Here is a 26268-nt window from a genome sequence, read left to right as displayed (position 1 = left end):
TAAAAGTTTATGTAGAGGCTGAACTGGGTTCAGTCACGTGCAGCGTCTAGATGTTCTCAGCACCAGCTCACTATCTCAAGGTTATGTCTTGGGGGCAGCTTCTGGGAGTGGGGAAAGCAAGCAGAATGTATATTCCAAGGACAGGGGAAGGGGTGAAAAGCCTCCAATTGCTGTGGGGTCCTTCTCACTCGGTGGGCTGGAGGTCTCACCCTCTCGATGACCTCCCCCAGTGTTTTCAAATTTTGAAACCTCTTCAGTATCTTAGGGGTGAAACAAATGACGTGCGCAAAAGCAGATCCTACTGATTAGGAGAACAAAGGCAAGGAAAATGTAGTTTAAGTGGAATCTCCTTACAGCTTGCAGCCCATTGATAGATACCTGAGACATGCAGAGCGTGACATTCCTCAAGGAGTTCGTGGCTGTCTTATGCCTTAATAATGTTTATATTTCATTAAAGACTAAAGTAGGGACGCCTGGGTGGCTAGGTTGGTTAAGCGTCTGCCTTTGGCTCAGGTCATGATTACAGGGTCCTGGGATGGAGTCCTGTGTCAGGCTCCCTGCTCAGAGGGGAGTCTGCTTCTCCCTCTGCCTCTGCTGCTCCCCCTGTTTGTGCTCTCTCTAACAAATAAATAAGTCTTAAGAAAAAAAAAAGGCTAAAAGTAACCTTATCTTGACAATAGTGAAATCTTCAAAGTCCTGCATAGGAACATTCTTTAGAAACTTGTTATCTCTACCTCTCCTCCCTCCACAAAACTTAAAATACATAGTCACCCCTCATACTTGCAGGTGCAGCTTTTTCTGCCCAAGAGTCCTGTCCCCGTGCTGTAATAAAACTACCTTTTTGCACCAAAAATGCCTCAAGAATTCTTTCTTAGTCATTCACTCACAAACCCAACTTCAAATCACATCAATTTCATCACTGTCACGATTCCTATGGTTAAATACCTTCAATGCTTTTTTTTCCTTTTTGGTCCTACAAGTGTTCTGGTGGGGGTGCCCGGAGAGGTGTAGAATGGAGATTATTTTAATTTGTCTTTTTTTTAGCCTTACGAAGTATAACATGTATAAAATTCTATTTTGTGGAGGGTATGATTTTCTTTTTATTAGTTTCCAAAATTTCTCAAATTTCTTTTTATTAACTTCCAAAATTTCCCAAATAAGTTATGGATACTTTTGTGGTTAAAAGAGAGGGAGCAAGAAAAAGGGAAAGGAGAGAGGGACAGTTACGGCTCTATCACTTTCTTTTATAACTTAATACGTCTTAGTGTTTTTTTTTCTTGTCAATACATACAGATTTACCCCATGTGTCTCAAAATTCTGTAGCATGATTGTATCATGTTTTAACCACTGATCTATTAATGGACAAAGAATGACTTGTGGTTTTCTCCACAATTTAAAAATAGTATTGCAATAAATATTCTCCTCTTGATTAAATGCACTTTTCTTAGTCTTCCATTCAAGTTTTTTTATGCTTGCCACCATAACTTTACTGGCTTAATTTTCCCTGGTCACTTATACACACCAAATGTTCTGTTTAAACTGATTTAATCACTATCGCTGTGCACATTCTATTATCTCAGTTCACTACTTGCACCAAATACTTGATCTGGAATTGCCTCCCTATACGCCTTTCTACATTTACTACATCTTGTGCATTTGTCAGATTCTATCTCATTTCTTTGGGCCAGCAGTGATTGATTGCTTCCTCTTCTATAACACATAGTTCTTTGCACCATGCATGGCTCAGTTATATAGGATATCTTGTATTAATTTATGTGCATAGATGTATATTTTGCCTGCTAGCTATATACCCTTTAAAGACATGTGATTATACCTTGAATTTCTAGCATAATTGCATAGTTTCTTACTCATGGATGATGCTCTAAATTATGAAAACTTGGGAGTATCAATTCCTAGATTTCCTTCTTAGAAGTTATATTAAAGATTCTTAAAAAGTGAAACAACATATAGGCATTAACAAATCAGAATCGATGTTGACCACAGTGTTGGGGCAAATCCTTGCAGCTCCCCTGAAATATCAGGTATTTCTCTTGCAGGAAGAACATTGGCATCTGCAATCATTAGGAAAATTCTTGAGGACTCATGGCACTGATTAAATGATTATAAAGCCGAATGAAACTATTTCAACACTTTAACAATAGGCCATACAGGTGTCAGAGGAGGTCATCCAGAGGACATGACCGCCAGTTGACCTCGGAGCTGGATCGGGGCAATCAGGGGCTCTTTTCCCCTCACTGTCCTTGGAATGTACCTCTCGGCTTTCGGTTTCCACAGCAGGGACCACTTCAAGGAGGATTCAGCCTTGAAAGAGTAATGTTACTGAGATCACCTGGACTATATATAGGACTAAACCCCTTTGAGGCCTCTATATAAAGTCAGGATTCTGGTGGGTGGTTGTAATAGGTCTGCTGGTCTTGCAGTCCTCCGAGACAAGCTGTATGTGTAAATTCCCTTGCTTTTTACAACTACCACTTTCTTCAGCTTCTTGTCCTCCCTGTGCAGTGGCCAGTTTCAGATTTCACCCGCAGAACTCTAGAAGCTGTGAGTCCACGATAGGTGAGTAACGTTTGATTGTCAGCCCTATTTTTGCATGTAAAAATTCACCGTCATCAGTAAGAACGGATGGAGTGGTTGTCATAGAGTGAGAGATGCTTGAATTGTTTCCTGAAAGATGAACAGGGGTTTATCCTTAAACAAGGAGAATGAAGAGCAGGATTGTGCTGTGTGTTCCAAGTTGGAAGCCCACGAGTGAAATAGTTGGGAACTCTTGGGCGATAGTGTAAGCCCCTGGTTAGCTGGAGGTGGTGGGCAGCAGGGAGAATTGGAGGTTTTGAAAGAGATTATGAACTTGCATGTCATAAAGAATAACTTGCACTTTAGCCTACGAGTGTGGAACCCCAGGAGGCTTCTAAATCAGGGAATGGAATGAGTGGAATTGTATTTTGGAAAGGGGTCAGGGGTGGCCGTGTGCAGGAAGTCCTGGGTCCTTCTGTGAGCTAGGAATCTCAGGTTGTCCTTTGCAATTAATCAAATAAGAGGGGACGCATATCTGAACCAAGGAGTGGGTTAACTAAGGAGGACAGCTGGAGAGAATGTAATGGATTCAAGAGACATTTAGAAGGTAAAACGCGTAGGATTGTATAAATGACTGGATGCGGAGCAGGGGAAGGAAGGCGAATGAAATGGCAGATTTGCAATTTTTAAGGATGGGGTCATTAAAGGAGATAAGGAATATGAGAGGAACAGATTTGAAACCCAGTAGCATTTAGTAGGCTTTGAAGAAGGAAGGAAAGAAAATTGATAGGATTTAGTTATAAAGTGACATAAACAGGAGAAAACATTGTTCATATACGTGGAGGTGTGTGTTCCTATGTAGATTTTTTTTTACATTTCGGGAATGTGTTTTAATTTCAGTTGTTTATGGACTTCCTGTATAAAATAAACTTCAGATTGTAATTGCTACGCTGAAAGTCTATTTTTATCTTATTTTTAATTTTTAAATTGTTTTCATTTTTATGTTTAAAGGTTATTTAAATTCTAGTTAGCATATGGTGTAATACTGGTTTCAGGAGTGAAGGTCTGTTTTCATTTTATGTGTGGTCTCAACTTATTTGATAAAAGCTGTTTCTGCCCATTTCCTAATTAGAGTTAAATTAAAACAATTGTGGCTAATTATGTGTCAAATGACACAGATGCAAAATATTTTCATTCAAGAGATAACTCCTGGAAGGTGAATAAAGGATTACCAGATTTGGGTGGAAAATTAAAGAGAAATTCATGAGTAAAACTTAGTGTAGTGGGCTGAATGTGGATCTTCCAAAAATATATTCATATCCTAACCCCTGGAGCCTATGAGTAGGAAAAAGTATTTGCACTTGCAATTAAGGATTTATGCAGGTGGGCCCTAATTCCAATGATGGGTCCTCAGATGAGACAAAAGAGGAGGCAATGTGGTCGCAAGTCTGTGAATACGGACGACCACTAGAAGCTGAAAGGGGCAAGAAACAGATTCTCCCCTATATCTTCCAGAGGGAGGGCGGCCCTGCCGACTCCTTAATTTGAGACTTTTGGCCTCCACAGCTGCGAGAATAAATTTCTGTTGTTGTAAGTGACCAAGTTTATAATAATTTGCTACCCAGTTACAGGAACTAATACATTAACCTTGGTGGGTAAAGGTCTGAATATCTAAGGTCAAGATAATATTAGAATAATTTTCCTGTGGCCAGTAGGAAAAAAACAGTTAATTCAGCAAATCAGAATTCATTGCATGTTATCTAAAGAATTACTTTGACAGATGCATAACTGCCTTATGATTTCACTTTGCTTAAGCTGTCTCTGAATGAATGCTTCTGTTTGGGATATGCTTTTATGCCCTTGGAACGTGGTCCCTCCAATGCTAAGGGGTCAAGAGGGATTTTCAAGAGCAGGAGTTGTGTGAAACAAAAGATTGTGCAGAAATATTCACGAAAGGTTGGCATAAAAATGCATGAATAACCAGAACATAAAAATCGGTCTAAAATGCAAAACAGATGAACATTTTACATTTTACAAGTGGTTTATTTTTATTTTTTTGGTGAAATCTTCATTGCCAGTACAATAACATAGAGAATAGAGCTTAATGAGTTATACATGTTACCTTTGGACCTGATCTTTTTACTCCCAAATTCAATTCCCCTTAGTTTTTTTGTGGTTAATGTTCAGAGAGTACATCATAATACTTCTGAAACCTTTTTTAACCTCTTGTCCGAGTTTCCTAGGGCTACTGTAACCAGTTACCCCAAACCGGATGGCTTAAAACAACAGAAATGTATTCTTTCACAGTTCTGGTGGGACAAGTCTGAAATGATGGTATTGGCAGAGTTGGTTTTTCCCTGAAATTCTGATGAGCAATCCTTGCCTTTCCTTGGCTTGTAGATTGATCACTCCAGTCTCTGCTTTCATTGTCACCTAGCCTTCTCCCTGTTGTCTCTATGTACAAATTCCCCTCTTTTTACCAGTTTTACCAAAACACCAGTCATTAGATTAGTCATTTACCAAAACACCAGTCAACACCAATCAAACATTGAAACACCTATCCATTAGATAGTCTGGGGCACATGACTTAATCCAGTATAATCTCATTTTAATTTGAATACATCTGCAAACACCTAGTTACAAATCTATTAGTCAGGGTTCTCCAAAGGAACAGAATCAATAGAATATGTGTATATGGGGAAAAGATTTATTTTAAAGAATTGGCTCATGAGATCATAGCTGGCAAATCTAAAACCCTCAGGGTAAACCAGCAGGCTGGAGACCCAGGGAAAAGCCAATACTACAGTTCAAGTTAGAAGGTTGTCTTTGGCACAATTTCTTCTTGCTCAGGGAGACTTTGGTCTTTCTCCCCCAACCCCCCCCCCCCCCCCCCCCCGCTAGTTCAAGCCTTCAGCTGACTGGATTAGGCCTACCCTGATGATAGAGGCAATGGGCTCAACATTCACCAATTTAAATGATGATCTCCTCAAAAACAACTTCACAGAAACATTGAAAATATTTGGCTACCTATCTGGGCCTGTGGCTCAGCCAAGTTGACACACAAAATTAATCACAACAAATAAGGTCCTATTCCTGACCATATTTTTGGAGGGATACAATTCAACCTGCAACATTTATATACATATATATGTAATGTCAATATCATTTTCTTTAATGTTATAAAATACTCCTTTACAGTTGGAAATAGAGATAAAATCAACCTATTTGTAACAGTCCTGGATTTACAAAAGAAATTTAAAAGTTCTGTTTATTTTAGGCTGATATGCAATTGAGTTGTAGTTCTTAGTAGAAGAAGAAATTATTCACTTGCTGTGTCCGTGTCCTTATAATAGCTTTTTTTGGAGTTTGTATCAATTCAGCCAGTTTCTCCATACTGATGTCCACACTTCTATAGAAAATCAGTTTGTGTTTTTGTTGTTTCCAATCCTTCATTTATTGAACAAATGATTATTTGTTACTGGGTGGAAAGGAAGGTATAGGACCTTGCTCTCACAGAACTTATGTTCTCCTAGAGTTAGACAATAAACAGAAGATGAATAAATTCATAGTGTAATTTCTGATAGCCATTAAGAACTAGGGAAGAACAAAAAGTGGGGGTTGACAAAGTACATTGAAGTGGGAGTCTATAGAGCGATATTAGATTGTGATATCTGAGGAAAGCTTTTCTGAAATAGAGACTGATATTTCAGTCAAAAAAATGAGTTACAGGAAAGAGCACTGCTCTGAATGTTTGGAGACAGCTTTTGAATAGAGGGCCCAACAACTGCAAAAATCTTAAGGGTTGAAGGAGCTTGGTGAGCAGTGGGGACAGAAGGACCACAGTATGGCTGGGACATATTGAGGGAAGGAAGAGGGGTCTGATATGAAGCCATTATTTGGAAGCTTAAAGCAAAGGAAGCAGCATTATTTATGTTCTAAAAATAGGTGCTCTAAAAATCCTAGGCTTTGTGATGGAAATAGGATTTGGGGGGGCAATGATAGATACAGAAAGATCTGTGCAAATGTTTTGCAATAACTTGGCAACGTGCTGATGATTTGAAATAATGTTACAATGGAAATGTTTGGACACAACAAGGTAACGAAAACTCGGGAGAAAGAACTTCATGGATCCAGGTAGGTGAAAGTAAGTCTCTTTCCCACAATAAACTCTATCCACTTAATGACCTCTTAACTGTAAGTCTTTTGGAAATCCCAATACAGACTTTGTTTAATCTTTTGAAAGGATAAAAGTGTACCCAATGTTGGGGGTAGTTCTTTGCATTTCATTGTATGATGATTACATGTCATTTGTCAATATTTAACTTATGGATTTGACTAAAAGTATACTTGGACCTGTTTTTCTTGATAGTAAAATTGTAATGTGTAATTTATCCTAGAAGGCAGACTTAGAACAATGATTTTATTTCCCAAGTGTCAATTTGAATAAGAATCCTCTAATCGCAGATGTAGTCCAGTAGGTTAGGTGTAAACAGCTTGGAAGTTAAAGGTGTTAGTTTAGAATACGTTGACCTTTCCCAAATGTCTCTTCTGCTTATTTCTTATCCAATTTTTTTTTCTGAGAGGAATTGACTGAATTATGGGTTTTTCCAGTAAAATCTAAAATTGGATGTGGAATATTTTTCATGAATATTTTTAATAAGTATTATCCCCTCCACCCCCAAATACTCTAGTAGAAGGCCATAAATGCAGTGGAAGTATTTACAGTAATAATGTTTGTTAGAGATGATTAACTTGTATAGATTTTTTAGTTAGAAACCATTAAGCATTCTTAACACATTGATAAATTTGGATTAATCTAAAAAATTGTTAGGACTTTAAAAAGTTACCACATGTGTTCCAGTTATCATTGCCATAGAACAAATTTCTCAAATTTAATAGCTCGAAACATTGTTCTGCTCACAGACCCAGTGGTCAGGAATTTGAACATAGCATGGCAGGAAACGGTTGTTTGCTTCACAATGTCTGGGGCTGGGAAGACTCAAAATCTGAGGATAAATCTGATAAAGGTTTGTTCAATCACATGCCTGGCACCTAGGCTGGATGACTAGAAGTCCAGGCATTATTTGGTTAAATTGAAAATGCACCTATCCCATGCCACAGGAAAATTACTTCCAGCTGTGTCTTGAGTAAATCTTGCAAAGAACACATATAGATAGGGATGCTTACTGTATCATTGTTTGTAATAGTCGGAGCACATGACTTCCAAGCAAGGTAAAACTGTTATAAGCCAGCCTTGGAAAGTCACACAACATCACTTCTCAACAATTTCTCGGGACCATCACAAATATTTCCAGGTTCAAGGGCAAGGCAAGTAGGTCCTAACAGTTGATGGGATTTACAATGTATTGTAGAAGGGCCTGTGAGAAGGGAGATCTGGGGGAAATGCAAGCTGGTACAACATGTGTTTAGCGTAGGGTCTAGCATGTAAGAAGTGCTTAATGTTATTTACTACTAGTATTACAAGATATTAGTAGTTGTTATAAATGTGCTTAAAAACTACAGTCTGACTTGGGCTTCTTAATTTATGTGAATTGTTCTAACAAAAGTTTTTGAATAAAGACCTCATATCTATATATGGATCTCGGTTCTGGAATCTTTTCAATTGGTGAAAAAAATTTAATCCATTTATTAAAGAGTAGCAATCAGACTCAAATCTAATTTTTGGTATTTTTCACATTTCTGAAAGAAATCATCGTTGCTTTTATAATTCTAAAAATTCATAAGCCCTACAATTTTGAGTGGCTTCACTTTTTTCCCCAACTGATTTTTTTTTAAGTTATTTAAATTCCAGTTAACACGGTGTAATGTTAGTTTTAGGTGTACAACATAGTGTTTAAATACTTCCATACAACAGCCAATGCTCAGCACAAGTGCACTCCTTAATCCCCATCACCTATTTCCCTCATCCCCCCACCCACCTCCCCTCTGATCACCAGCAGTTTGTTCTCTATAGTTAAGAGTCTGTTTCTTGATTTGGCTCCTTTTTTTTTTCTTTGCTACTTTGTTTTGGTTCTTAAATTCCACACATGAGCGAAAACATTCATGGTATTTGTCTTTCTGACTTATTTCACTTAGCGTAATAGAATGGCTTCACTTTTTGACAAGGAGTTTCAGAAGCTATAGATGGAAAACTTTTGGTGGCTGGAAAAACTTGTCATAATTAAATTCACATGAGATTTATAGACCTAACATATAAATGAAGGCTCTCAAAATAATGCTAATTCTATTAATGATCAGGTCTTTTCCACATGAAGTCATTGAAAATGGCACATTTTTTATAATAGCAAAATGTATGAACTGATGGAAATAGGTTAATGATTTAAAAATTATACTACCAGGTCAGTTAAATATTCTGAATTAATGAATTTTGATCAGGTCAACTTTTAAATGTAGGTGGACTCTGGAAAGTAACTTGGTAATATTTGATTAGGTTGAAAATGCACCTATTATCTGCCACAGGGATCTTGCTTCAGGATCTATCTTGAGTAATTCTGCAAAGAACACATGTGTAGGCATGCTTACTGCATCATTGCTTATAATAGAGGAATGAATGGAAACCAAGTTTTCTCAGGAATTATATTTTTTAAAAATAGTATATTCATTTGATATATTGAATGTCCAAAATACTGCATAAAGGCTATTTGCAGGAAAATATTAGCAATAAAATATGTAAATTTTGCATTTTCCACAACCTAACATTATAGAAGCACACAGGTAACACATACAAAACCTATTTGCACACAAATCTAAATATTAGTGCTTGCAATAGGAGGCAGAGAAGGAATAGACTATAGAGGGAAATTTGGGGCTACAGCTGTGTCTAATTACAGAAACATTTAAAGTATGATAAAAAGTAATCTTTAATTTGGCCAGCACATCACTACTTGTTACATTTTTCGATATTGAAAGTGAAAATGGTGCAGGTTCAGGAAGAAAATTACACGCTATTGATACCTTAAATCTGACATTGTGATTGTAATTGGAAAACTTTTGGCACATAATCAGTTTTAATCCTTTGTTTTAAGGGTATCTATGATTTTTTTTTTTTTAAAGATTTTATTTGACAGAGACACAGTGAGAGAGGGAACACAAGCAGGGGGGTGGGAGAGGGAGAAACCGGCTTCCCACTGAGCAGGGAGCCTGATGCGGGGCTCAATCCCAGGACCCTGGGATCATGACCTGAGCCGAAGGCAGATGCTTAATGGCTGAGCCACCCAGGTGCCCCATATTTATGATTTTTAAATGAGTATTTTGACAAATTCAGGTAGGTAAATTAACACTGCCTTGTTTTCTTAAACTGCTATCTAAAGAAGGATTCTATGTAACTCTATGCCAAAACTGTATACTTCACAATCCTAAAAGCCATAGGATACCTACTACAATGATTTTATCCCTGAAGTCCCATGGTAAACAAATAAGAAAAATGTGTCAGCAAGATCAAGAAAGATTATGTGGAATACTAAGCAGTGGCTATCAAAATGTGCCCTTGTGCATGTGAAATATTTAATCTTTCTAGGTTTTGTATAAAAGGTACATAAATATGTAAGTTTTTCAGTAAAGCTCCTTCTACTTTGCTATTAGTATGGCAAGGTATGGCATATTTGTGTGTGTGTGTGTGTGCATATGCACACACCTTTATCCTCTGAAATTGTGCTTCTCAAAGGGTAACCCACAGACTATTAGCCACTTGGTTACCAGTCTACAGTAGGATAAGGAACTTCTATCAGAATGAGTATCAACCATGACACTGAGCACATTGTTCCTTTTTTTAAAAAAAATAAGAATTTCTCAAAGAAGGAAGCAGTGCATTGATTTATCATTCTAATACTGATGGGCAAACACTTGGAGTAGAAAAAGAAAAGCAGAACTTAAGGATGAAGTTCTCATACTTGATTTGGGAAGAGCACGTCCAGGGCAGGGAGGATAAGCGCAAAAGAGAAGTGAGGCAAAGAAGCGACATAATATAATGCATTCTTACGTTTGACACTGTTTTACAAGAACCCCGAAGAGCTGCAGCAGGTCACTCTGCAGGCCTGTTCACTTGGGCCATAGTACTCTCCTAGAAGAGCTACAAGGCAGTACTTCCCCTTGTTCCAGAAGGAGCCTACTAGAACAAGAGTGGAAGCAAATGATCCCACCTTGCAGGAATCAAAGTTTACCCCACAGGGAGCTAACTCCCTTGCCCTTTCATTTTTTCATCAAATCTATTGATGGCCGTGCAGGAACCCCAAAAGGTTTGCATCCAAACGAGCTTGTGCATATGTATACTTGCTGAAATACATGTATAAGCATGCATACATGTATGCATTTGAGCTTATGCAAATAAAACCTTGATCTGAAAAATCAGAATTCAGACAGTAGTTTGCCCTACATTATGACCTCTAAGATGTTACTAAAAGCTACTTACAGTTGTAGGTGACCTTTCTATACATGTTACAGCACAATGGGAAAATAGCCTTACAACTACTTATTGAATTGCAAGTCTTTTCTATTTGTAAAATTTGAGCGCAGCTTTCAAATCTGTAATATCATGGATCTGGACCCTGTATTAACCATAGAGCCTTGAAAACCTTTCTGTTTTAAAACCTTGGTAAGTTTAATATCTGCCTTTGTTTTTTGAATAAAATATCGCTTTTGAGATTTAACCGAGATTGGATGAAAGACTCAATAGTAAGAGGTGAGTTTCCCTGGCTTCATCTACTTTATTCAGTAGTGCTTACAGCAGAGTTTAGCTCCATAAACATCCAAATTATCTCAATGCCCACCATGCACAAATTTTCTGATCTTCCCTCAAGGTCTGCATGAATGTTGCATTTTTTAGGAAAAATGTAATACTATCTCTTCCTGGAAAAACTTGCTTGAGATATACCTGTTTCTTAAGTGTTTCTAGTCAGATTTCACATTTGTATATCTGACCTAGATGATAGTGCTTTTTAAATATAGCATAAAAAATGGACAAGTATAGTTACAAAGATAAATGTGAAATTAGGGTGTCATTGGATACCTCTAAGGGAATGTTTGTCAAACCTGAAACTATGAAATTTAATTGACAAATTTGCACTGCGTTATCAAGTGGCATGCCATAACAAATTAAGAGTTGTGATAATAGATAACAAAATTGTCTTTACGTGAATTTATCTCATTTTACATGAGAGCTATTAGATAGTATAAGAGTCAAGAGAAAAATCTGAATTACAGAAAATTCAAATCTAAGATTTTCATATTTTCCTTTGATTCTTGTTAAATATCACACAAGGAAAGCTTAACAGAGTAAAGTCATTAGGTGAACAATTTATGTAAGATCCTCTTTCCCTCTAATAGATGATTAGAAGAAAAAGAGTTACAGGTGGTTATTTTGAGGACTAGGAGAACAGAGCAGCCATTAGAATGGGGAATATATAATGAATTCCAGGAGCTGGAAAAATAGCAGGAAATGTGGTATACAGTTTTTAGTCTTCCAAAAATCATGGTCTTAGTTTACGTGGACTCAAAAAATGACAAGCAAATGATAAATTTAGAATAAAATACATTGTGAAACCACAACATAGGAAATCCTAAATAAATGTCATAGGACATCCTAAATCTCCCCTACTTTCAGAGAAATAGACTTGAATAAAGAAAAATGCTCAGAATTCCGGTGAGCTAACTTGGCCATTAAATTCTTTATCCCAGCTCACAGGGAAAAATGGATCAACAAGCTGGTACCACCACATCTTTCTCTTTGAGAAGTGTTATATATGCTGCCTCTGTTTTCTCCAACCACAGAAGATTTTCAGTTTAAGTATGCATGAGTGGACACTTTGAAGAGCATTTAAATATCTTCCTATCAGCAAACATGAGAAAATAGTTGTCTATTATAGCCCAAAACATGAGTAAACATTCACTTGTATTAGCACATCTCTTAATATGCATTGCTTTTCTATAGATTGAAAAATTGTTCATGCCTAAAAGAAGGAAAGCATTAGTTTGAACAGCATTTATTATATGCCCTTTTAGACTAAGTTGTCTGCTTAGCACATTTTGAACTTAATTGAAAAAACACTTCAAGAAAACTAAAGAATACATATATTACTCATCTTTATAATCCATACATTTCTATATCTTAAAGTGCCACTTAGTATTGATTTTCAAATGAGCTCTCTGAAGAACAAATAATTTTCTATTTAGATACTGTTTTACCAAATTTGACTTGCAAAGATGAAAAACATTTCACAAATGATGTAACAAATGATCCTATAACAACTTTCATGTTCTAGAATTATGGAATGTTTTAAAATCCAAATTTTTGAAGCCATCATGTAATACAGAGCAGTGATTAGGCAGGCATAAATATTGAACGTGACTTTTGCTAAGTATGGTAAATAGAATGGATATCAAAGTTTTTCTTCATTTTCAAGCTGGTGATGATTTAATTTTGTTAAAAATAGAAATAAAATGAAACCATGGGGTGCCTGGGTGGCTTAGTAGGTTACGCATCTGACTCTTGGTTTTGGCTCAGGTCATGATCTCCTGGCTTGTGAGATAGAGCCCCACATTGGACTCTGCGATCCGTGGGGAGTCTGCTTGAGAGTCTCTTTCTCTCTCTTTCTCCCCCTTTGCCCCTCCCCCGCACTCATGTGCTCTCTCCCTCTCTAAAATCTTAAAACACAAAACAAAACCAAAACCCCCAAACTATCATGTGAGAATTGCTATAGAAATAATAGCATGTTTCCTGCACTAAATGTGAAGAACTTGGTTTCTATTTATTTTAACCAGCTGTGTGTCCTTTGGTACATCAGTCTCTAAATTTCAATTCAATTATTTGTAAAATGAAGGAGTTGGACTAGATGAGAGCCACAGACACTTCCACCTCTAAAACTTAATGATTTGTACCACGTTGATAAGGAGCTTAAGCAGTTGTTCCCAGAGTTTCTGATGTAATTTCTTGATTTGATAAAGATAAGTCAAAAGTACTCCATAAACAAATAGGAACAACAGCAAAGAAAAAAACTGAAAATTGACAGCTAGCAATGGGGCATGATGGGATAGAGGAAGGTTGTCTTTCCATAATTATGCACAATTTGAGAAGTTAGGTCAATACAATAGGAATTTGAGCTCTTCTATGTAAGTGTATTGAAGGTAAGAGAAATTTGAAAGTATAGACTATAGTATCTACCCCAAGAAGACTATGGAATCAGCTACTAACTCCTAAAAAGAAACCACAAGTGATGAATTCATCTGAATTTTTGAATTCTAGCTTAATATCCTAGATGGTGGTTCTAATATACTTACTACTTAAAGGTTAAATTTTGCATATCAGTATTGCTAGAGATCAAGATGCTATTTCTGTATTAAGTGTCTATGTATTTAGAGCATACAGTTTTCGATATCCCTTTGGGATAGGATGCTGTTATTCCAAATCCCATTTTCTTTTAATAAGAAATGGTGTTCCAATTAAGTATTCTGTGTATTTCTGCAGACTTTTTGTCAGCTTTTAAGTGAAATGAATTTACTACGTTTGAATGGTTTAGGTGTCTGATTTTTCTCTCAATGTTACAATTTTGTCAGTTTTTATTTGTAAGGAAGAGATGTAAAATTTGTGGAGAAAACTAATATTTTTAACTTGTCTTTAATGTATGAGATCAAACCACTGAATTATGGAGTCATGCAAGAAGGTAATTCTGGTTGAACTGGTCTTTATCCTATGCATATTAAGTCAGGGATGACAGACAGTCAGGAAGACCCTGAGATCTAGTGAGTCAGAGAAATGGAGAAATGGGAGGTTGGAGTCTGGTGACAATGTCACTCCATTGATTCTAATTTTCAAATCACTTGGTTGTAAAAGTTTGTCTTGCTTACCTAGGAGTTAAAAAAAAAAAAAAAAAAAAAAGACGAAAAAATCATACAGCCAGGAGTTTGTCCCAGGATCCACCTTCTGATTTCCTTGTTCCTTTTGAGACTACTCTGGCTTAACCATAAACCCAGCTGAGAGCTTCATGAGAAGCCTATAAAAACCAGCTATGTTTTTGATGTTTTGAAGAATTGCATACTTCAGGAACAATTTTTCATCATGGACACATGACTTTTGATACAAACGGAAACTCATTACTGACCATAGAATCAACATAAATTGTTTGCTTGCTTAAGTGTGGCTTACTAAAGGACTGAAAAAATAATTTTTTTCTAACTACAGATGGCTGAAAGCTGTTTTTATTGTCTTGGGTGAGATGACCTATAGTTAGGACTTCCCTAATTAGATGTTAAAGTGGAATTTGAGCAGAAAGGATTTAAATGAGTCATTGAAGAATTTTTAGGACAGAATTACAAGTTAACTAAGGTCATGGCATGTGTGGAATTTTTTTATTTAGAAGAAATATCTAAAATTCCTCAATTCAAGTATTTTCTGTTGAAACATTTGCAATCAGGAAAACTTTTATTTTTTAAAGAGCGTGTGTGTGTGTGTGTGTGTGTGAGAGAGAGCGAGAGCGCGAGCACACGTGCATGAGGGGGGTGGTCAGAGGGAGAAGCAGACTCCCTGCTGAGCTGGGAGCCCAATGCAGGACTTGATCCTGGGACTCTGGGATCATGACCTGAGCTGAAGGCAGTCACTTGACCAACTGAGCCACCCAGGCGCCCATGGAAAACTGTATTTTAATGTAATAAAATATGAAGCCAAATTTCCTTGATCATGCCTTTTATGTTTTATATACCCCTAGGATATCCTGTATCAGTGGTCTAGTGTAACATATAAGAACATGGAAGTTTTTTTCTTCTACGTGAAGAGCATGTATGCACCCATAAGAGATTTATTCTCACTTCCTTTAAATAGCATAATAGACAGTGTTACCAAGCATATGACTGATAAGACATTGCAGTTATTTCTAGCTTTAGTTTCAAAAGTGCCAAGAGCATACCAAATACCTAGCAAGTTAGATGAATATCTTTCACCTTAGATCCTATTTCAACATTTAATTAGAAAATGTTATCTAAAAGGCAACTATCAGAGTTTTGTCTGGTACTTTCTAAAGTGAATATATGTCATGTATAAAAATGGGATAGTCAGGAGAAATGACAGGTGAACTCCTAGGTAGGCAGGGAGAACTCTTACAATTTCTAAATTCAAAAAGAAAATCAGTTTTTATAAGGCCATAATGACTTAACTGCAACAGAAATGGAGTCTTAAAACCTATTTCCCGCAGCAACTAAAAATTAGTTATCAAGGGAAAGCTACTTGGCCATTGTCTTTTCAACAATTTCATGTTTCTTATATTTCTGTAATGTCAGCAGGACTCATGTATTTTTTTCCAGGCTTTAAAAGTGTTTTTTTTAAATATTTGATAGGATATATTGATATTAAATTTTGCTGAAAAATATGCATCCAGTGGGATTTCATTAGGAGAATGAAATTTTAACCTTTTTTAATCTTTTTTTTTTTCTTTCCTCCCCCACAGTGAAAATACCTTTAAGGATAATAGTATATTGTTATATACTTAGACTTGTCTTGGATTTTATTTTTATTTCTCTATTGAAGTGTAGTTTAACAATGTTAAATTAGTTTCAGGTGTACAACTTAGTAATCTGACTAGTCTATATATTATGCTATGCTCCCCAAAGGGTAGTTACCATGTCACCTTACAACACTATTACGATACCATTGACTGTATTCTCCATGACGTACCTTTTGTCCCATGACTTATTCAGTGACTGGAACCTGTACCTCCTCCTTCACCCATTTTGCCCATCTCTCCTCCCCTGCATTATGTATTTCTGTTAGGGAATCTAATTTTCAGTAGGGACCAGGAGAGTGTCCAGTAATTAGTCTCCTGGCATTTAGGAGGAAAGTTCTGATAATTTTGAGAACTTTCTCTTCCATTGTGATTTATATTAACACCTAACAGAAACAACCTATTAAACAAACGTAAAAGATTAGCAAATGCCTGGCTAATGCCTTTGTCCTTTCCTTTTGGAAGCCTCTCTGAACTTCCTCTGTTCTGTAGTTGCAAGGGGAGCTCCTTTGTTTTTGCAGATTCCAGTTAATCTCTACATACCCCAATGAACCTGTGCAGCTCTGGTTTTGTATTTATAACTTATTTTTAAAGACTTATTTTAGAGCGAGCATGAGCCGGAGGGGCAGAAGGAGAGAGAATCTCAAGCAGACTCCACAGTGAGCGCAGAGCCTGATGTGGGGCTTGATCTCAGGATCCTGAGATTATAACCTGAGTGGAAACTAAGAGTTGGATGCTTAACTGATTGTGCCACCGAGGTGCCCCTGTATTTATAAGTACATTCTTGTATGGGACTAAAATAGTAATGGCTCAATATTTTCTGATTCATGAGATATTTCCAAAGTTATTGGTTGCTTCATTGAGTATAAATATTTATACTTTTCCCCATTCCAATGAACAACTATATAGGTCCCAAGGTTTGTAATATTAGGTAGATTCAATCATACAAAAGAATAATTAGTATAGCATCAAAAGGAAAAGTAATATATTTCCACCAAATATATTTTTGAGCAAACTGATCTATGCAGGCACAGTTATAGGCACTGGGAATAAAGTAACAAAACAGATCCAAAAAATTCACCATGTACATATGAAGCTTGCAATCAATGTTACATGTAGCTTGGGTCACATACTTAAGTGGACCCTGTCCAACCCTACCTTCCCCCAAAACCTAAAATACTAGATTAGGAATCTTTCTTCTTTGCTCTCAAGGCATCTTGGATTTTACTCATTGCATTTATCAATTGGACTGAAATTGTTATCTTCTATTCTAGACTGTGTAGGTAAGAATTCTTTTTCTCTATATTCCTTAATGTAGTACCTAGAACAGAGTAGAGGGTTCCATATTTTTTAATTGAATAAGTGATTCCATTTGCTTTAACTGCTCATAGTTATTGCTCAATAATAGGGCCTTCTAAAAACAGCCAAAATTCTAATGCCTCTTCAAGAAACTTTCCCATCCCCAGTCATTGCTGCCATCTGAAACTCAATCTACTATTCACTCTTTTAACTTAGGGGGAATTCTTGTTATACAACTAATGATTTTCTCTTTGTGACTTTTTAGAGAACATAAATCCTGTTGATTTAGAACATTACAACTACTTTTTTAAAGAGCTATTTGTGATAAGGGCACCTGGGTGCCTCAGTTGGTTAAGTGTCTGCCTTCAGCTCAGGTCATGACCCCAGGGTCCTGGGATCCAGTCCCACATGGGGCTGCCTGCTTCTCCCTCTGCTTGTGCTCACTTTCTCTGTCAAATAAATAAAATCTTAAAAAAAAAAAAAAAAAAAAAGGCTATTAGTGATAATGAATCTTTATGTAAACTCAATGTTCTTTGAATAATAAAACCTTTCTACATCTACCTTATTTTATTTGTGATATTGAAAACGTGGAATATTAAGTTAATAAGATTATAAGCTAAGTGGAAAAAATATAAAATATCAATGCACATAGACTCCATGCTTAATGAAACCAGTGGAGTAAGATAGAAATGTCTTTCATAATATTTACCAGCTATTGTAAAATAGGAAGATCAGTGTGTTAGTAATAGTATTTTTTTTTTTTTTTTGGCTAGAACTTGCATTTAAATGTAACAAGAGTCTCAAATGGTCTTATAATTTTACATTAATTTTACATTCCTTTGCAAACAGGAACAATCTTCCAGACAGTAAGTCTGAGGAAAAGAGAACGGATTGAACTTCATTTTAAAGAGCCGCTGCTAACCTCTGATCCAAACACATAATTACATTCTGTACATGACTCAGGGAGCAACAAATGGGAGCATAAAACTAATTTTAGATATTGGCTGGACCAGCACTAAGCCAATATTTGAAGGATATTTTTTGTTAGTAATCCCCTAACTAAAAAACTATTTTTAAAAATAGTTTTAATAGTTTTTTTTAAAAAACACTTTTTTAAATAGTGTTTTTTAAAACTATTTTTTTAGTTTTTTTAAATAGTTTAAAACTAACTAAATTTTTTTTTTTTTCCTTAGGCCCTTTTATTCACTTTCTGTTGACCTCCACCTCTTCCCAAGGTCTTGTGTTCTTTATCTTGATGCCTTTAATGTTTTCTGCTTTTCACCCTTATTGCCTCATTTTAGAGGCACTAGCAAACAAAAACACATCAGAAGCAGACTTCCTGAAGGGTGAGCAATCATATTCTAAGAGAGGAATGGGGAGGATCTCTCCCGAGAAGGGAGAACTCACACTGACTGCAAATAGGAGCTTTTCAGTGTGATCTAGAGTGGTTTCTTAATACAACTGGAACCAGAGTAAAGCATGGAGGAAACTACAGGTGGACCATACTGTCCCTTCATACTTGGTGAGACTTTAGAAATATCTGATCATTACTTAGCATTTTAGTTTTGAATATTGGAATCAAAAGTACTATGCTAAAGAGATTAGTGTGTCCTCAACTTTGCCTCTTAAGAGTTGTTGGCTGGGTCTCTACAAAGAGATCTTGGGCAAGTTATTTAATCTTTAAAAAGTCTCCTTGCCCCCCATATATAAAATGATGTAATAATAGTAGCTATATCAAAAAATCAATTTGAGGAGTAAATGAAAACAATGTATATTTTATTGCACAGTGTCTGGTATATAGTGACTATTCCATAAGTATTTTATGATCATAGTTACAAGGTTTCTAAGAAAAAGTTCTTATACAGGTCTGAGATAGAGCTAAACCTGATGACTAAGATTCCTTAAGGTCCCTCATTTATACAATGCCTATTAAGCTAAGTCTTCACAATCCTACCAAATCTGGAAACCAGAGTTTACAAAGATTTTGGTGAAAACTTTTGTTCTTTGGATCTTAGTTTGCAAAGCTCAAGACCCCTTTCCATATAATCTAAATTGTCCAACTTCTGATTGTGTCTGAACCTAGAAATCTACATGCAAAAAATCTTATTTTTGGATCTTACATTTTGGATCTTAATTAAATCAAATACTAATTTAATGTTAAAATTACATACATGGAATTAAAAAGCTAACATGCAATTTTCTTTATTATTAGAACATGGAAAATTATGAAATGAATTATAATTATGTGGAAGTCTAAAGTTTACCCATTAGAATGGTAAAATATAAAAAAAGGGATTCTAGATGCTACAAAAGCATAAAATATCTAAAGTTGTATATACACAAGGAAACCAAAATCAAAGTAAATAATCCCAATAGTATTCCTCTTCGGGAAGTATTTATAACTTAGTCATAAATAGTAAAAGTGAAGGAAGACTTTCACTGAAACTTGAACTACTGAGCACATGCTCTCAGGTAGATTTTTCCCTCCTGTTGGGTGGGTCTCTGTCTACTGTAGGCAAATTGATTAAAGGAAGAAATACAGTATTCCAAGAAAGTTATATATTTGAGAATAGTTCTTTGCACACACAAATAATTTGTTCTCTAATTTCTTCATAATTGATTATCAATAGTCTATAGGAAGCTCTAAAAATATTGGACAACTAAAGAAAATTGAAGGTGTAATCTGAACGATTTCTCTTAAATGTAACTTTGATCCTTTGGACTTATTTATGACTGCAAAACATTTACTTGTACAATTATGGTAAGAACACTTAACATGAGAGCTACCTTTTTTTTTGCAGGTATAATTGATACAACATAGTTTCAGGTGTACAACATGATGATTTGATATTTGTGTACATTGCAAAATCACCACAGTCAGTCTAGTAACTATCCATCCCCAAACAAAGTACATTTTTTTTCCTGGTGATGAGAACTTTTAAGACTTTTGTCTTAGCAACTTTCAAATATGCGATACAGTATTATTGACTATAGTTGTCCTGTTGTATATTACATCCCCATGACTTACTTTATAACTGGAAGATTGTACCTCTTGATCCCTTTCACCTATTATGCCCATCTCTCAACCCCTCTACCTTCTGGCATTCACCAGTCTATTCTCTCTATTCAAGTTTGGTTTTGTTAATTTGTTTTGCATTTTATATTCCACACACAAATGAAATCATATATTTGTCTTTTGCTCTGATTTACTTTATTTGGCATAATACCTCCTGGCTCTATCCATGATGTTACAAATGGCAACATTTAATTCTTTTTTTTTTTAATGGCTGAATAATATTTCTGTGTGTGTGTGTACACCACATTTTCTTTATCCTTTCTTCCATTGATGAACACTTAGGTTGTTTTTGTACTTTGACTATTGTAAATAAAGCTACAATAAGTATGGGGGTTCAGATATCTTTTTGAGTTAGGTTTTTGTTTTGTTTTCAGATAAATATCCAGAAGTGGAATTGCTGGATCATCTGGTAGTTTAATTTTTTGAGGGACCTCCATACTGTTTTCCATAGTGGTTATACCAAGTTACATTCCCACCAACACTGCACGAAGGTTGTCTTGTCTCCATAGCCTCACCAATTGTTATTTCTTGTCTTTTTGATGATAGCCATTCTAATATGTGTGAGTTGATATCTCATTATGGTTTTGATTCGCATTTCCCTGATGATTAGTGATGTTTAACATCTTTTCATGTGTCTGGCCATCTGTAGGTCGTCTTTGGAGAAATTTCAAGTCTGGTCCTCTGCCCACTTTTTGGATTGAATTGTAGGTTGTTTTAATTGAGTTGTGTGAGTTCTTTATAGATTTTGGATGTTAACCCCTTATCAGATATAACACCTTACACATATTAAGATGAGTATTATTTCATTGTGATTTTGAGTTGCATTTCCCTGATGGTTCATGAAGTTCTTCTTTGTAGGTCTTCTTTGGAGAAATGTCTCTTCAGTCTTTTCCCCACTTTTTAACTGGATTATTTGTTTCTGCTGTTGAGTGGTGGGAATTCTTTTCTGTACTTTAGATATTAATCACTTATCAGATATAATATTCCTTTTGATGTGCTGAAGCTTTTAAGTTTGATGTTGTAATATTTGCTGATCTTGCTTTTTGATGCTTGTACTTTTGGTGTCCTATCAAATCATTGCCAAACCCAATGTCAAGAAATTTTTCCCTCAAGTTTTCCTCTAGAAGTTTTACAGTTCCAGGTCTTAGATTTAAATCTCTAGTCCATTTTGCATTGATTTTTGTGTATGGTGAAAGGTAAGGGCCTAATTTCATTCTTTTGGTTGTGGACTACAGTTTTTTCACCATTTATTGAAGACTGTTTTTTACTCATTGTGTATTCTTGGCACTTTTGTCAAAAATCCATTGACCATATATGTATAGGTTTATTTCTGGGCTCTCTTCTGTTCTATATATGTTCAGTCATATATATGGTCTATGTGTTTTTATATCCGTACCATTCTGTTTTAATTTATAGCTTTGAAATATAGTTTGAGATGAAGTGTGATGCCTCCAGCTTTGTTCTTCTTAAGATTACTTTGGTTATTTGGGGGTCTTTTGTTCCATAGAAATTTTAATAATTTTCTATTTCTGTAAATAAGGCCATTGGGACTTTAATAGGGATTGCATTGAATCTGTAAATTGCTTGAGTAGTATGGACATTTTAACAATATTAAGTCCTACAATTCGTGAACACAGAGGTCTTTCCAGGTAATTATGTCTCTAATTTCTTTCAAACAATGACCTGTAGTTCTCAGTGCAACATTCTTTCACTTCCTTGGGTAAATTCATTCTTAAGTATTTTATTCTTTTTGATGCTATTGTAAATAGGATCATTTTCTTTCTTTGCTGAATAGTGTAAGTAGACCTGACTTGGAATCAGCATGTTATAAATGAAAATAACCTAATAAACAAAATTGTACTTAGCCAAAACTTTCACAGCACCATTGGAACTTTGAAAACTCTTCAAGCATTGAAGTTTTTAGATCCCTTTAAAATTGTACAGGAATTGTTCATACTTTTCCCTGGATTTTTCAGATATAGGTCATATTTTTTAATAACTGAGTTTAAAACTTGATATTTAATTTTAATTTTTGTGGTTAAATACCATTTTTAACTATTACAGAATACACTAATCAGCATTTGCTGCTGTGACAATTCCAAAATTTCAGTGGATTAAAACAAATACTTATTACTCATGGTACATGAAGGCTATGGGCCAAGTGCAGGTGTACTCCATGGGTTTTCTCATTCCTGAGCCCAGGCTGAAACCTCACTATAATAGGCTTGCTGGTTTTAAGGCAGAGAGTGAAAATTCAAGAGGATGAGCCAAACTATTGCATTTAAACTAGTTGATTATGCTAAGTGAAATAAGTCCAAGAAAGACATGTATCATATGATCTCACTGATATAAGGAATTCTTAATCTCAGGAAACAAACTGAGGGTCGCTGGAGTGGTGGGGGGGTGGGAGGGATGGGGTGGCTGGGTGACAGACATTGGCGAGGGTATGTGCTATGGTGAGCGCTGTGAATTGTGCAAGACTGTTGAATCAGACCTGTACCTCTGAAACAATACATTATATGTTAAAAAAAAAAAAAAAGATAACAGGGAGAAATGAAGGGGGGAATAGGAGGGGGAGACGAACCATGAGAGACTATGGACTATGAAAAACAAACTGAGGGTTCTAGAGGGGAGGGGGTGGGGGGATGGGTTAGCCTGGTGATGGGTATTAAGGAGGGCACGTACTGCAAGGAGCACTGGGTGTTATACGCAAACAATGAATCATGGAACACTACATCAAAAACTAATGATGTACTGTATGGTGATTAACATAACATAATAAAATAAAATTAAAAAAAATAGTTCATTAAGCATATATCATATCCTTATGCTTATACTGGCCAGAGCAAGTCACATTTTTAAGCCTGAAAATCAGACCATTGGAAAGAAAGCATAAATAAAACTTACCCTTTTATTTACACATTCTTTTCCCTTATGTACACACACACACACACACACACACACAGAAACAAAAGACCATAGTCTTGCAGTCTACCTCAGATCTGGAGGTGGCTTTCCAAGTTCCCGAAGATCACTTCTGGGTCCACATTCCCAGTAAATGCACCCAACAAATGATGCTGGATCAAGGCAGATCAGCTGCAATAAACCTTTCTATACAGGAAAGGGAAGAATGACAATTGCATTGGATAAATAAGGTAAAGACCTCTTACCCTGCTGCTGGAAGATGTCCTTCGATGAGGCCAAATTCTTTTCCCTGAGAATAACTCCCTAGTTCACTGATGTCCTTAGCTCCTGGATCCACTCTGAAAAGGACTCTGTCTGCATTTTCTTTCTTGGCTACAGCTGATCTAGACTTTGGGAAATAGACTTTCTCTGAGGGGAATAAGGAAATTTCCCAGCCTGCTTCCTGCCCCAGAAAACCAAGTGCCAAAATCATTTTACAAGTCTGGCAATCAATTTTTCACCCAGGCTGATGGCAATGGAAATCTCTAAAAAAAATTAAGTCTCTTTGATCCCATCAAGTTCTGTATGCCGATAGCCATAATTTTTTTTTGAGAATTGCGTTACTCTGAAGACACAACTAAATATACTTTGAACTTCTCCAACTTCTGACTTTTGACTTCTGTGGGACCAGGCACTTTGTCTCTTTCCTGAGCTGTTTTAGCCAACTGAAAGCTTTCACTGGAGCCACCTAGAACAATCAGATTTTTTCCTGAGCCGGAGTTATAGCCCAAAGCATTTCTCTTTACTCTTCTCTCTGATCATAGAAGTAAAACAGTCCCATTTTGAAACTTTACCAGTCTCAGAATATCTGGGCTTATTTTCTCTAATGCCTATTTTCAAATAGTCTTTATTTTGAGTCTATCAATTATGGAAATGACTAACTTATGCTAGGAACATTCTGTTTCAAACCTGTGTGCCCAAAGTCAAAATTTCATTAAGTGAATTTCTGCCTTCCAGATTGTCATCGGAAAGAGTTAAACTGCACTGCACAATAATGGTTGCCTTTTTTTCCAAAATGCCTCCGAATACAGCCTGCAGCCCAGCACTAGCTTTTGTATTTTGTTTTTAATAGTGAAATTCCAGTGTTTGGTACCAAATCTCCTGGCTCTTGCTCTGGTGACAACTCCAAAATCTCAATGGCTTACAGGAATTAAGTATTTCTTGCTCTCCTTTTGTGGAGATTCCAGTCAGCTCCACTGGTTTCCTTCAAGAATCCAGGCGAAGCAACAGCTCTTCTTTACCTTCAGGAAGAAGGCAGAAGCCAGGGACCAAGCTGAACCATGTTGTATTCAAAGGCTCAATTCAGAAGATTGTACCATTATATTTGCTCACATTTCATCAGTCAAAGCAATTTGTGTGGCCAAGCCTGACAGTGGGTAGGGAAAGTTTATGCAAAGGTAAGAGGGGACATAAATATTTGGGAACAGAAGTACAATCTTACTCTGTTATGTTAACCTTCCTACATTATGAGCAAATTTTTGTAGACCTCCAGAGAGGAGTGTTGTAGAGAGACTAATACATGGGCTGGGAAGAGGGATAATCTGATCTATAAGATCTAATTTGAGATATTTTAGATTGGTATCTGTGTGCTAAATATGTTAGGTAGTTTAAGCTTGAGAAAGACTTGGGTACTATTTTTAAACCACCTTTTTTTTTTTTCCTTCAGATTTACAGTAGAGAAAAATCTTTATAAGCAATTCTGTTGGCTTTCAGAGCTTTGGCAGATTAAGGATAGTCTTATAAGGGAGAAAGAGGAGAGAATTTGTCTTTCTCTTCCCCCCCCCCCCCCCCCCCCGCCCCCAGGAGTTGAAAGTTGTTTCTTAAAAAACTCAACTGCAGTCTTTCTGGAAAAAAAAATCAGGAGAGGATAGAGAATAAAATATTCTAATAACTAAAGGATTTGTGATATGCACCAAAAAATAATTACCTCTACTGACCATATGTAGGTCTTAATATGTGAGACTAGTTTTGTAATACTATGGGCTGTTCTTCTGGATAAATGAAGAAAATTCTAGGACACTATGCAAACATGTACAGGAAAGAGAATGAATATACTTGCACTTGCTTTCTAGAGATTAGAGATGGGGAGCTCAACCATCTCTGCAACTCTTATTGTTCCTTTCAACTTTTAGTTCTTCCATTACATGTAAAAATGGCATTTTCCCTGTTTGATTTTAGGGGCTGTTCTGCTTAATGCTCTGTATGGAAACATCCTCTCTACTCTGACGATAAATTAAGAAAATAGATAAATGAGGAATTCTTAATCTCAGGAAACAAACTGAGGGTTGCTGGAGTGGTGGGGGATGGGAGGGATGGGGTGCCTGGGTGATAGACATTGGGGAAGGTATGTGCTATGGTGAGCGCTGTGAATTGTGTAAGACTGTTGAATCACAGACCTGTACCTCTGAAATAATACATTATATGTTAAAAAAAAAAAGATAGCAGGAAGGGAGAAATGAAGGGGGAGAAATCGGAGGGGGAGATGAACCATGAGAGACTATGGACTCTGAGAAACAAACTGAGGGTTCTAGAGGGGAGGGGGATGGGAGGATGGGTTAGCCTGGTGGTGGGTATTAAAGAGGGCACGTACTGCTTGGAGCACTGGGTGTTATATGCAAACAATGAATCATGGAACACTACATCAAAAATTAATGATGTAATGTATGGTGATTAACATAACAATAAAAATAGATAAATGTACACATATATTAAAATCAGTGATGCTAAAAGCTGTTTCCTAGGAAAATGAATATTTGTACCTGCTTAATAGGATTTTGATAGAAAAACATTCTGATCACCAATTATCCCTTGAACTAGATGAATGGACTTTTGTGTTGATCATTAAGATGCTATCTAGTTTTGTACGTTATACTTTCTGTACTCTTTATT

General features: G+C 36.2%; 1 protein-coding gene across 1 annotated transcript in view; it reads left to right on the top strand.

Moving 5' to 3' along the window:
* Window positions 1-2459: 2459 nt before the first annotated feature.
* POU1F1 (POU class 1 homeobox 1) overlaps window positions 2460-26268 on the top strand; it is a 321195-nt gene continuing 297386 nt past the window's right edge. Inside the window, exon 1 of the mRNA XM_078058817.1 lies at window positions 2460-2577. Coding sequence (XP_077914943.1) covers window positions 2460-2577 — 118 coding nt within the window. The remainder of the gene's footprint in view (window positions 2578-26268) is intronic.

Source organism: Halichoerus grypus, chromosome 1 (genome assembly GCF_964656455.1).
Source record: "Halichoerus grypus chromosome 1, mHalGry1.hap1.1, whole genome shotgun sequence".
NCBI classification, from domain to species: Eukaryota; Metazoa; Chordata; class Mammalia; order Carnivora; family Phocidae; genus Halichoerus; species Halichoerus grypus.
Note: the sequence above shows the minus strand (reverse complement) of the source record. Positions and strands in the feature narration are given on the sequence as shown.